This window comes from Ciconia boyciana, chromosome 17, assembly GCF_034638445.1.
Source record: "Ciconia boyciana chromosome 17, ASM3463844v1, whole genome shotgun sequence".
Classification (NCBI taxonomy): domain Eukaryota; kingdom Metazoa; phylum Chordata; class Aves; order Ciconiiformes; family Ciconiidae; genus Ciconia; species Ciconia boyciana.
Window position 1 is genome coordinate 11091280 of NC_132950.1, and position 13962 is coordinate 11105241.

The 13962-nt window shown below is 48.9% G+C and overlaps 2 protein-coding genes across 7 annotated transcripts in view; one reads left to right on the forward strand and one right to left on the reverse strand.

The window, feature by feature from the left end:
* Positions 1–13962, reverse strand: part of ACACA (acetyl-CoA carboxylase alpha) — a 154832-nt gene that overhangs the window by 140608 nt on the left and 262 nt on the right. For 2 of the 6 annotated variants that reach the window (XM_072882539.1, XM_072882535.1), the window contains exons 1-2: positions 13724–13936; positions 4270–4400 (exon numbers count right to left, since the gene is read on the reverse strand). The gene's annotated coding sequence lies outside the window, so the exon portion shown is untranslated. Of the gene's footprint in view, positions 1–1138; positions 1227–4269; positions 4401–4568; positions 4695–13723 lie in introns of those variants that run through there. The other 4 variants (XM_072882538.1, XM_072882541.1, XM_072882536.1 and 1 more) reach the window with 4 other exon arrangements.
* On the forward strand, positions 7242–10420 carry C17H17orf78 (chromosome 17 C17orf78 homolog). Its single transcript, XM_072882620.1, has 6 exons — positions 7242–7333; positions 7617–7697; positions 8323–8628; positions 9057–9170; positions 9743–9882; positions 10349–10420. The coding sequence occupies exons 1-6, from the start codon at positions 7276–7278 to the stop codon at positions 10418–10420; spliced, it is 771 nt and encodes a 256-aa protein (XP_072738721.1). The 5' UTR covers positions 7242–7275.

Consider the following 13962-nt stretch of genomic DNA (forward strand, 5'->3'; position numbering starts at 1 on the left):
TACAGCCTGCTAAATTGGAACAGGCTACAATTTTACTTTGGATTTGTTTTAGCGTGGTATATTTCACTTTAAAACTTTCTCAAGAAGATTTAAGAGACGCCACTAAAGGAGAGGAGAGAACAATAATTTGGGTTGTTCCGCAAATCTGCTTTTACAACTTTGTTATTTGTAAGCACCCCGCAGCACCTTCCAGAAGGCGTTACCAGGGCTCCTTTCAGCCCCTCGGAAAAGCCAGGCCCCAAACTCTTCCCCCGAGATCCCGAAATCCCGTCGGAGAGGGCAGCAGGATGGCACTAAAGAAGAGGGATGCCCAAGCTGGCGAGGGAAGCGCCCCGGGTCCGGTCCTGCGCTCACTCGGGGGCTCCCACACGCTCGGTTTGGTTTTTTGTGAATTAACCCGCTCGCACGAGGCGAAGCCACAACCAACTTCGTGTTCCGCGCTGGAGCGGCGGCCAACGCGACCCCCGGGGGGTGCGGGGGGCGGGGAGGGGGGGGGACGGGGACGGACCCGGGAGGCCACACGAGCGATCAAACCAGCAGCAGAGGGGAACCACCCGCCCCCGGTGCGGCCCGACTCGCTGCACGGCGGGGCTCTGGCGGCCGTCCCGGCAGGGCTGGCCCGGACCAGACCGCGCTCCGGTGCGGGCAGCGGCGAGGCACCGGGGGGGAAACCGGCCGGCTCTTCCGGTCCGCAGCAGCGGGTCCGCGCCGGGCGGCTGCCCGCGCCGCATCCCCGCGGCTGGAAACCCCCTTCCCGCCCTCCGCGTGCGGGGCGGGCCGGCTCCGGGCCGCTCCCGAGCCGAGGGCGGACCCGGGTGGCCAGCAGCCCCCGAGCACCGCGCCCGCCCGCCCGCGCGGCGCTGACAAAGCCGGCGGCGCGGCACGGCATGGCACGGCGCGGCATGGCACGGCGCGGCGCGGCATGGCACGGCGCTCCGCCGCCTCCCTCCGGCACGGCGCGGCCCGCGCTCCCCCGGGCCCCGGCCCCGCCCAGCCCCGCGGCCCCGCGCAGCGCCGCCCGCCGGGGCGCCGGCACCCGGGGCTGCCGGCCCACACGCGCCCCTCCGGCGCGGCGGCCCCCATCGCGCGGGCTCCCGAGCCCCGCGGCAGGCCCGGCGGGGCGGGACGGGGCGCTCACCTCAGGGTGCCGGCAGCTGCGGAGGCGCGGCGGGCCCCCGGCCTGGCGCTGGGCAGCGGAGCTGGCGGGGGCGCGGCGCGGCCCCCCCATTCACCGCGCGGCGCGGCCCCGCCTCCCGCGCCCGGCCCCGCCTCCCGCGCCGGGCCCGCCGCCGCGGTGGTGTGATGCGAGAGGTTACCCCAGGTCAGCCACCTCTAACCCCGCCCCTCCCGGGCCCGGCCCCGCGCCGCTCCCATTGGCTCCCGGGGGGAACACTGCGGGGGGCGTGACCAATCAGGCAGAGCGCGCGGGGCGTGGCCAATGAGGAGATGCCTATGGCCTGAGCGGCCGGCTCAGCGCGCCCACTGGCTGCCGGCGCGGGGGAGGCGCTGCTGGCTGGGCTTGCTCTCGCCCTTTCTCACGCACACACACACGCCCCCCCGGCCCCTGTTGGCGCGGCCCCCCGCGCCCCCCATCCCCTCCGAGCCGCGGGCGGGCCGTGCCAGGAGCCGCCGGGCCTCGTCCCCTGCCCGCCCCCGGGGCCGCCTCACGTCTTCCTGCCCCGAAACTGCCGCATTTGGGGGAAAACTGCACGGTGGGGGCTGCAGGACCGACACGCAGCGGGGCCGGTAACGGGGCCCAACCTGCAGCGGGGCCTGGCCCACGCACGGGCCCGGCCCAGGCAGCGGGGCCTGGCGCATACCACGGGCCGGCCACCCGCCGCGGGGCCTGGCGCACACGGCCGGGCCCGGCACCCACCGGCGCCCCGGCACGCGAGACCGGCCGCCAGCCCGCAGCAGGGCCTGGCGCAGGCAGCGGCACCCCCGCCCAGAGAGCCCCTCGCCCACAGCGGCCGCTGGCCGAGCAGCAGGAGCGACCCCGGCCCCGCGCCCGGGCAGCCCGCGCACGGCGTGGGGCGGGCACGCTGACCTGTCCCCTCCCGGGGCACAGAGCAGATAAGGCGCGGGCAGGAGACTGCGAAGCAGGCCAGGCGCTGCCGCAGCCTTTCCTATTTGTTCTCTGACCTGTAGCCACTTGTTCTGTGAATGGTTTAAAAAATTACCCCTTCTGCTTTTTTCACTTTTGAAGTTTCGTTTAAAGACTGCTGCATTACAGGGTTGCTGAAACTGAAATCGAGTAAGCAATGCGAGTTTAATTCCTAATGCTACTGGATCTGGTCATCTGTGTAGGCAGATCCTCTTCCAGCTGGGAGCGGCAGCGGCGCCAGGGGGGTATAAAAGCATAAGTATCTGCGCAGACAGTTTTGGGGTCTATTCAAACAGTGCTCAGGCAGGGCTTGTCACCGTGAGCACCCTCCTGCAGTGCTCAGAGGGACAGAACCCATGCCCGTATGTCACTGTACCTTCCTCTCCTTCATGGGGATACAGGGCTTTGTTGTATTATCTGTATGTGCTAGGCTCTTTATTCCTGCACGTTGATAAAGGATGATGCCAGGTCTGAGAGGATGCTCCTGAGAGAGCTCCTGAGAGAGCTGGGACACATTCACAGAAACTTCACTGCAGCAGCGGGAGTGATAACAGAACAGTGAATTTCCTCAGCCACAGACTTCAGTCTAAAACTGCAGGCAATTTCTTTTTGAAATGTGTTTCAAGACCGAGCCAATGGTTAGCGGGGACGTGAGACTGTGCTCTACCAGGAAACAGTACGCTGACTTGGGAGCACACGTTGGAATACGTGCCTACTGCAGGCAAGTATTACACGTCTGGAAAATCGTATCTGGGGCTTTGTAGCTTTGTGGTTAATATTATTATTGGGGGAACAGACTGTGTTCTCACCTCCGTCAGGACTAAGTCTGAAAAATCGTTCAGGGCATGGACATTTTTATTTATCTCTATAGATATGTCTTTTGCATAGAGAATCTTCCCCCACTTGTATGAAGGAGCTAAAAGAGAAGGCTAATCAACGTCAGCTTAATCATACGCAGTACTAAATCCCAACTCACGCAAAAGTGAGGGGGAGTGCTCGGCATGCTGAGGGATTGTCCTGAATCACTGATAATAACTATATTCTGAACTTACAAAATCAGAGATTACGACAGGTGCTGAGGTCATCCTGTGTAGTGTTCCGAGTCCTCTGGTCGTGCTAAAACCTGCATGCTGCTTGTCTGCCCTGCCCATTTCATCCGTGCAGTTAATAAATACCGTTCAAATACTGCCGGGGGAATGATTGCTACATATAATTAAATCCTGTAGCAACTCTCCCATTCAAGGGCAAAGAGAGAAAAGAACACATGAAATACATTAACCTTAAAAATAAAGCATGGATTCGGAAGGTGCTTTTGAAATTAAACAGTAATAATATCCCTGGGCCACCCTCAGCTTTGACGGCCTTAAAGCAGCACTTCATTTATCATTATAACATTAACGGTTGGGCTTTTTCACAGATGGATGCTAGTGCACATCATACAGAAGGACAGTTGTTAATAGCCTATATACATACAGCACAGAATAGATCCCAAGATACTCCATTATGTGAATTTTACACAAGCAAATAAAAGCTTTGGGCTTTACATCTCTCACACCTGCTCTTACCCACTGAAGCCAGCAAGAAAATCTCGCCTCATTGTGAACAAGTGTTGGTGGAACACTTTTTATGAGGAAAGACAATTCGGGAGCAATTACAGTAACTGATTTGGAATACACTGCAGGGTACGGAATACCCAGCAATTATTACTGGCCATGCTGAATCAAATCCCGCATTTAGGACACCTGGTGAATTTTGCTGACTTACGTAGGAGCAGAAATGGGTTCAGAATTTCCCTCAATCCTAGACTGAAGTAGTTACAAAGGACTGGTTAAAAACATGTTCAAGCTTCAAATTGTGGGCAGCAATAACGTGTGTTTTAATGCAAACATTGTTTCACAAAGTTCAGACATACTTTCCAATAGTTTTACCAGATTTTGAACTGTAACCATATTTAACCATATGGAACCATATGGTTAAGCACATGTCCTGTTCCTATTATGTTCAGAAATGGGGCACAGTACATTATTTACTCTTACATGACTTCCGAGTGCAGGCACTGTTTACACGTGCAACTCCACCCCTCCCCCACTCTCCCAAAAAAGCAAGTGTAGCCTTAATAATGCAAGTAAATAATTTCCAAAAAAATACAGGGAAAATGTTATTACCTTTTATGATGCCAAGTTAGGGTTCCACGTCTCTTCCCCAGGCTCTGATAACATCACCAGCGCAAACACAGAAAAGATCATCCTCGGTTAGGGGGGTCAGTGACGCCATCCATCCTGGCACAACTCACGTCCTGGCAGGCAAGTAAAAGAGAGAAAGGTCAGACAGCTTTTTAAAGCAAAATCGTGTTTTAGCTATTTAGAAAATATTACAGAAGATTTTAAACATCAGAAATGAAATGTTAATCCTCGCAACACTGACAATATCTGCCTGTTTTCAAGGATAATCCCTACCAAAATACCTCATTCTCCCTGGTGAACAGGTTAGCTGCCATCGCTAACTCACTCCACAAGATGTGCTGTTATTGGTCCTACGTTTTCTTACAGCTTCAGGGAGCGCCCCAAATCCTCCTGTAAAACTGCACGGTTAGGATTGTCTCAGCATTCCCAGCCCAGGAAGAGAAGCAGCAGAACTAACCAGAAAGTGAAACTGAGCGCTCTAGGTGGGATGGTGAATGCTTAGTAACGGTATTGAATAACCGCAGTAAAAATAAATATGTAGTTGCTTGAAATTATTTCTAGTCTATTTCTCTTTCCAATATTTTTGAATTTTTATTTACAGGCTGAGGAAGTGTGGATTCCTAATGATTTGTATCATGAGAAAGTTGCATAAAAATTATTAAGTATGGAAATATAGCTTAAAAAAAGGATACAAAAGAAGTAAAGTGTCTTATCCAAACTTTCTTTAAAAAAGGAAGTTTGGATAAGACGTTCCTGATCAGCTGAGTGAGAACACACTTACTGACAAGATGAGGAAATCCTCCTCTATAAAGGATCCTAATAGGTCTCCCTTGGAGATCTATGCACTGCATTTCACAAGCAGAGAAATGTGAGTGAACATTTTTATTTTCTTCTGCATTAATATACTATTTCCAAAGTAAAAGATTCATTCAACTGGATAAGCGTTTAAATGTGTTGATTTGCAGCTACATATTCTTTGCACTACACTCGCAGGGGGGATTGTGTGGGGTTTTATACTTCTCAGGAAGATACGCATTCTTATTTTTTTTTACACTGGAAAATGGTGAATGGTATCCTTGTTCTACATTCACTCTTTATGGCTGGCGTCAAGTTGCAGTTTATGGTACCTGGATGTCAATTACGAACAAACACAGCACTCCAGAAAAATATTTAATCATAAATATGAGGGCCAATTTATCAGGAAGCCCTCCTAGGTATGGAGCAGATCAAACGTTCCTCACACTAGCTGTGCTATTGAGATTCTAGAACTACCTGATCTTCGCACACCTTTACCATAGCAGGGTTTTTTTTAATTCTACTATTGGCTTTTCAATTTTAGTGAAAAAAATAGTTGAAAAAAATCATTGAACTAAAGCAGCTGAATACACTAAAATAAAAAACACAGTCTCCATACCTGCAGAAGAGGCAATTGCAGTGAGAATGTTTTTTATACCACCTGATAGATTGTAAATATTAAATATTTATACTAAAATCCATCCCACCATGAATATCTAAACAAAATAGGCATGCAAAATAAACATTAACATGCAAGCCCTTGCCACTCCATTTGCTCTCTTTTTAAACTTAAACATCTTCTGGCATTATCAATGCTTACGGAAACGTTTTCTTGAGTCTCTAGAGTATCAGTCATTCGAAATGTCAGAGGTTATTTTAGATTGAACAACAATATTCTATCCTGTGATCGGGGACATAAACCTGTGGTTATTCACCATTTAAAAGCCAGAGGCTTTAGAGGAAAAAGTGATTTCCATCGCCACCTTGCGTCTAACACAGAAAATGCCAATTCTCCAAAAACACCCAACAGCCTAAAGAAATCTCACCAGGACTTTTTGATTAAACCTGCAGACAGTAGCCTGATATTTTTCTCACTTGTTTCTGGATGCTGCCTTTATGTATTACCTCTGAATTTGCTGGGTACAGCTGCCCCCGAGAGCTATTGCATTTCACCCAGCGACGCGTGGGGCTCAGCCTGGGCTCCCTCCCAGCTCCTGGGAGCAACCTGCACTAGGGCCAGCAGGTAATCACAGGCTACCTTCATTTCCCAAGCAGTTTTAGGCTTTATCAATAATCTAAAAAGCCCGAAACGGCCTGGGACCAGCCTGCTTGGCATCCCTTCTCCCTGTGCCAGAGCTCTGGTGGAAATCCCTGCCAGCGCTTGTGACCCTTTGCAGCACTGTCCTTGCCCCCCGTTCGGAGCTGCCCTAGGCAAGCAGGAAGGCTCGCCTTTACAAAAGACCTGTGGAGGGCAGGCAATGCCAGCTGAGGGGTTACATGGTGCTGGTTTTACTTCACCCAAGCGGCACGGCGTATTTAGCCACGCTTGTTGCACCAAGGCTCGCCCTCGGCCCGTGGGTGTTCAGGGCCTGGGCAGGCTCAAGCCCTCCTGTGGCTCTCAGGAGGTTGCTGAGGACCCTCTCTCTGGGGCAGAAGGCTTTAGGAAAGGGTTCTGTTTGCCCCTCAGCAATGGGGCGGCTGCCATGGGGCCCCATTCTAAAAGGAGCTCAGTCCCATGGCAACCAGCGGCCCCCAGCCCGCACCAGGACCCCAGCGTGGCCTGGACCCCTCTCCCACAAGACGCCGCGTGTACCTGTTTCACCTGTGTCAGTGCTTAACTCTGGGACTCGTGTTCAGGACCAGGGTTAATTTGTGACATACCTATTGAAAGGAGATTTGACCGACAGGTAGGACTTTTTTCAGGTCCATTTTTTACCAAATTCCACATCTCTCTTGACTGGATCAAAACCAGAAATTAGTACAATCTACAGTGAATTACGGCTCTAACTTTAAACCCTCCATATGTTGACCAGGTTAAAGGTGCAGGAGTTTTCAACAGGAATATATGATTACAGAGCTATTTGGGGATCTCTGCTAATCAGCTCGGTATCTGCTTAAACACCTTTACAACATTACTCAAAGGAAGCAGTAAAGATAAAAAGGACTTCGAGATTATCAAGAGAAGATGTGATTATGCTCACAATACTAATATTTGGCTTAGTGTTCGTGCACAACAATCTCAGCAGAAAAGGTGAGTTGTTCACATACTTGCAAGTTTTAACTGAATAAAACTAAGGATTTTGTAAGAGACTAACTTATGTGATATTAGGAATAAATGTACCTTTGTATGTTAACTTTCTCTCCTCTACCATACGCTGAACTAAGTCTTTAATCCATACACCCTCACCTCAAATTCTTGCACCTTTGCTGTCAGCAAAACGCTGACATTTAAAATTAGTTACTAAAAGAGGGTAGTACTGACTTAACTGTGCGTTGTAATTAAAAGTGGTTCATCCTTCACTCCATTCCCTCAGACCCCAGAGACTACAAATGTCATGTGGAAAATGCCTCAGAAATATCTGGCAGCGTAAGAAGCCTGAACATCTTCCTGCAAGGTAAGGAGTCAACGGAAGAGGAGAGCCATCAGGGCTCTTAATGGTGTGGTTAACATTTTCAGCTGTCTCAGCTATTCCTCAGCCACCTGAGCAAAAAGGATGCCAGAGGTCATGCAAAATTTTAGCTCTGTTTTGCTAAAAAACAGACCATTATAGTAACCTTTGATGGGTTAGTGTCACCTGCTGTCAGTAATTATGCATAAAATCTGAAACTTTCAGATTTCAGCACCTGAGTGCCTCAATTAAGGGCCTCAGCTCCCACACAGCCTTTTGAGTCCCCAAGGGCAACAGGGACCCCGAACAGAGGGGTCTGTCTGTCAGCAGTTCATAGGTAGTTATGTGGCGATGAAGTTAGATGGTGTGAATGTTGTCCTCCAGACTGTAACAACTTAACTGTGCTTAACAATAAAGCTAGTCTGACAAAAAAGAACCACCAAAGGGATTACACACAGAGAACCTGCTTGAATTTTCCTTGTAACATTAACAGCGAGCTGTCTAGCTGTCTCTGAAGTTCCTTTACAGCAGTATGTCCCTCACAGCTAACGCTGCGGGCCTGAACCTTTTGCAAGAAGAATTGCAAATAATTTAAGAGAAGCCGTTTCTAATGTTTCTTATCCTTTTCCAGCCCCTGGGATAGCAGCAACCAAGGGAACGTTAAGCAGAACCCAAAAAGTCATCACTCTGGAATGCTTTAGTCTTCAAAGCCCCGTGCAAGTAAATCTGCTGTATTTGGAGAAGACGCACGAAGATTTGACAAACCAGACAGCAGAGAAATGTGCCTTGCAGAGCCTGAAAGTCGTCGCCAGTGCAGACAGGAAACCTGCTATCAGCCACGCCTGTGTTGTACTAACACACCACAGAAAAAAGTTCCAGAGAAAATTTATCCTTAGAGAAAAAGGCAAAAAGTTCAATGTAGCAAATATACGTTTAGGTATGTAAAAGGATGGAAGTCTTCAATTTCATATAGCTGGTACCTTAGCAGTTATTAAAAAAAACATTTGTACCTTTCTATTAAAAAAAGAAGAACTAGGAGAAAGTAATGATCCAGAATTAACACTACTGAAAGCTTCAGGTTTTGGAACAATTCCATGCTGTTGTTTTCCCTTCTTTTGGGAGGGCCCGGAGGTTTTGGCAAATATAGTTTCCAATATTAATACATATAGAAAATTCTGTACATTGGGAAATTGCATGCAAGCAAGAAAACTAACCGTCTCTAGTACTTCAGTGCAAATTGCCAGGTATGCTGCCACCTCTTGCCAACTGTGTCAGCGTGCAAGTAATTCTAGCCTTTAATTGCTTCTGGTTCTTCAGTTTAAACAGAAACAAACATTTAGTTTTAAAACTTCTTTTTATTTCCAGTGTTTCTATCAGGGATATCGAATTGTGTTATAACAGCAAAGCTGCCCAAGCTGAAAGTTTTCACAGAGGGTTTGACTGTCCCGCACGTGCACCAAGAAAATCAAACGTTAGAGAGTAAGTACCAATTCTCCCCCCAGAGTCACAAAAGCAGCATAGCGGTAGATGTAAAGGATAGAAAAAGATACTGGCTTTCACAGACACAACTTGAACGAAGTTCTCCCAAACAGAGATTTCTTTGAATGGCAGTATTGCCTCTACCAATAAATGCCTTGGCCCAGGTGCTTTGTAAATCCATGGCTGTAACGAGAAAACAGTATTTAAGCAGTGACTTTCACAAGAAGTTACTCATGTTTAAGTATGCCCCACGAGGGCTCCTAGCTTCCCTTAAAAGCCTCACCTGACTTCAGCGGGAAATTACAAGCCTTACTACTGTGACTGGGCTTACACACCAATTTCATCTGGGGACCAGGCAGGAACTGAAAGATATTTGAAATATTTTAAAGTAATAAAAAGTTTCCGAGATTCTAGAGAGATTTACAGCTTCCTGTGAAAGCCTACAGGAGACTCTGAATTGTTCCTCTGCTCTGGTCCACCTAACTTAGCCCAACCTAACCAAAATGAAGAAAATTTTGAACTGTCAAAGACTTGTAAACACATTTTAAATATTCTTCTCTATCTCATTTCAGAGGGAATTCCATCCACAAATGACAAAGATATGCTGAACAGACAAAAACTAAGTATTGTCATTAAAGTGTTCATCGCTTGCATCCTGTTAGCCTTCGCAATACCCTATATCATGTTTGTTATATACAAAATTCCCTGCCCGGTAAGTTTTTTGAACATGATAGCTTCTCATCTCAATCCCCCACATTCATCCAGAATACAGCCTTGTAAGTATGACTGGTGAGTTGAAATATGTTTACCAAGTTCTCAGGAAGGGAGAACCGTCTTTACAGATACGGACAGAAGCTGTGTGCTCAATACAGTGAGACAAGAAAAATACATGGTCTGAGATTTGCAGACCTCCTGAATTCACTGAAGTATGGCAACCACAACTATCTCACAAACTTCTTGATATATCAGGACACTGCTCTTCCGAGAGGAAACCTTGTTCCTCCTGCTCAGCAGAGATCAGCAGCAGAATTCACTAGCTCCCCGTCAACCATGCTACTGGTTTATGGGAGGCACGTCTGATTTTTGGTTGCAATCAACTGCTCCCCAAATTACTGCTGTCAACGTGAGGCAATTCTGTCAAAAAGCAGCCCAGAACAACCTTGTGCTCTTGTGCACAGGCAGCTGCTGGCCAGCTGGGAGAGGTACTCCTGATACCAGAGGAAGAACAGTTTAGGGGTGGAAGAGAATAGGCAAGACTTTCAAAGGACAGGTAACCCTCTCTAGTCTTCTAGGCTGCAGGATGAGCTATTTAAGCATGCTGGTTGAGGGCGTATATACAAGAGGCAGATACTGAGAACAAAAGACATCAGGGGCTACAATATGCCAACGTCCTTCTGTAAAGCCATATTACTTTGATGCCTAATAATCCAGTAGCATTCACCGCGGCCCCTCCAGAAACACGTAGCCTTTTTTTTTGTTTGAACAGTTGGTATTCCCCAGCATCCCCTACACACCCCTAACTGCTTTTGCTTCTTTCCCAAGTGCTTGTGCCCTGACTGGATCGACAGCATATGGAGCAGCAGCAGAAGCCTGTCTGCAGCCTGTGTCCCAGCGCACGACCAAGCAGCAACACTTCTAACCCCGTTTCTGAGGGGCACAGAACAGAAGCCACTGGAAGCTTTTGCCTGACTCTCAGCCTCCGTTCCCCAAGTACTTCTGGTCAGTGTCAACCAAATTTGACCAAGGGATAGCAGGTCTCAATGCAAGCAAGTTTCCAAGTGAAGATCTGATGAGGTAGTAAGGAGACAGCCAAATCCGTCCCCGGGGAAGCTGGGTGGGCTCAGCTGTCCCCATGCTGGCTGGGACCCATCCAACAAGCCTCGCATACCTCCTGGGCAAACAGCACACGCAGCACGTGCCATCGTGCCGTGGTCACAAGCAGAGACAGGAGGGAGCTAAGTGAGACAGGAGGGAAGCTGGGACTGTCAGCGTGGGGAGGATGTATGGGGCTAGCCTGGGCTCATCCATTCTGCTCTTCACAGGGTAACCTGGTTTTAGGTGCATCTAAGCAACAGTAACGGTGCTTGAAGATAGACCTACCCCTTCCCCCTCAAGAAATTAAATAACCCTGAAATATTAAGGTGCCTTTTCATGAAGAAATGATTTAATCTTGTACTTCCTACCCCATTAAGAGAACTGCTGAGGTTGAACAGTTATACTCTACTCCCACCTCTCACTGTGACTTAGGATCAAGTCACTTAACTCCAGCTTATCCAGTTACTTGTCTGTCACCCAGCTCTAACAACTGCCTTGTAGTGAGACCGGAGAGCTTAGCCCTGCCAACACACAAGAAGCCCTTTGGATATTATACATACAGAAGAAACCGCTCGAGAGCATTTAATTCGCAGAAATTATCAGTAAATAATTTCAAATAGCAAATTAAAATTACCTCATTTGTTAAAACTTCTGAGTAGAAAAAGGCAGCATGTGAGCACATTATTCATTACAAATTATCCACTTAGACCTTCTCGGAGTGTAACTGTAGTGAGAAATGTGCTATAGTGAGAGGTTTGGAAATTGAACTGAGACCCTTAAGAGCCATTTCACACAAGCCATTGAACAGCCATCAGGTGGTGACACCTTTGGGCCTCTACCAAGCTGAAAACCATTTGAACAGACTTAAGGCAAAAGACATTTTATATCATTGCTCCCTCCAGGAGACATCAGGCATGCTGTAACTTCTTTAGTTTAGTTCAGCCAGGAGATGTCGCAGCACTAAATTACCGAGCTGAAAAACGCGAGCACTGGTGTAAGGCTCTAGGAATTGGGTTGTTTAACATTCCTCACGAATATTTTTTCTTCCCTTGCCAGACAGATGCATAATAGCAAGATTCTTACATGAAAAGATCCAAAATCATTGTCATCCATGAAACCTACCCATGAAAAGCTGCAGGCCTCAGAGGAACACCCTTTTTACCTGCAAAGATGCATCACCTTTCCCTCACCACTTACTGGAAACAGCAGAAAGCAACTTTTGAGAAGATACCCATATGCTGATTCCTTCCATTAACTACCTAGATTCTTATTTTAATTCCCAGATACAGGAAAAACCTGTTAGCATAAGCAATAAATATTTCATTGACATTCCAAACTCTGCCTCTCCCAAATTCTTAATTTTTTCCCATAATTTTTCACATGCCTGGGCAAAAGGAAAAGGAAATAATTTCCAGTATTTTTAGCCTTGCAGTTAAATAGTTCAGACAAGGAGCGTACATGTAGCAACCTCATCCTAGGATACCAGACCTTCTCCTCCAGCCTCAACAGGAATAACGCAGATATTAACTACTGAGCTCTAGCCTCTGCCTAGGTCTGAGTAGGTGCACATTTTCATGTGCTGACACAAAATGAATCTCTCATCTATTTGCAATGTACTTATATCTAATGCAATCTTCAGCTCTCAGATATGAACTGCCAAAGGCTACATCTGTCTGCTAGAGAACAACTCTCAGGTTCCCATGCAAAGGATTAAATGCTTCAGAATCTGCATAAATGAACAGAAGCAGCGTTCAAGCCTGGCAGTGAACAATATACCACTTCCCCCCAGTGATGCAGATCCTGTTCATCTAAATCAACATCATGCACGCTCTGAGGGGCACCAAAATTTCACACAAAATTAGTATCTCACAACAGCATAAAAAATGTTGCAGAGAAACAGTAATGACAGGAGTGTTTTGTGGAAGAGGTATGGGGTCACTGAGCTATGTGGGGCAGACACAGCCCTGGCCATGTGGGGAGTTCCAGGCAGGTCGAGTTTACTGCCAGAACAGTGCCCAAGTATAAGCAAGTATTTGAAATCCATGAAACACCGGTTACGTTTGCCAGCACCAGGGCACCATAAACATACAGAGAATCTACCTGTGTTAAACCACATTTTAATTGTCAGCATTGCTGTTACAATTGCACCAGGCTCTGAATGAGTACCACGTCCCCACGGGAACACAATACAGCATACGAAGCTACCGCAGCGGCGACGAAAGATACCACGAGGTGTGTATTGCCACTGCGCCAGGTTGGCTGTGCAGACCGCCTAATACGAAAACAAATGCCTACTCTAAACAAAGCAACTAGCTAAATCATACCCGAGCTTTAGGGGTTTATGCAATGCAAGACTCGTTAAGCCCTATTCAAATCCCTCTGACTGGATGTGCTCAACAAGCCCAAGCCCACATGTGCACCTAGCTCACAAGGACATCCCCAGTGTGCATGGGAGACAGCCACGAGGAGATCTCGTAGGCAGGACAGCGCCTGCGGGCAGACAGGGAAGGGACTGGAGAGCCCTTTCTCACGTGAAAGTCAGCCAAGATTTGCCTTCGCTACCTCAGAAACTTAAAGGACGAACCCCAAAAGATGATTTCATTGGCAGGAACCCTCTGAAAGCCGATTTATTAACTGCTACGGGAAGGAGCTTCAGTTCCTCCCTGGTGCCTCTGCACGGCGGCACAGCGCCGTACCACAGGGAGAGCCGAGGCCGCCCAGGCCTCCTCGTTACGCACCGCACTGTGCAGCCTCAAAAGCGACGGACAAACAGGCAGGCGTCAGCCGTGGGGCGGACGGGAGATGGAGACACACCGCACGTCACGCAGAGCTGCCGCCGCTTGGAAGCGCTCCCCCGCCGCGGCCCACGGCCGCTGACGCTCCCCCGTGGGATCCCCACGCACCCGCAGCCCCGCAGCGAGGACCAGCGCCCACAGCCGCACCCGCCGAGGGGCGGGGCGGGCCCGGCGGCGCGCGC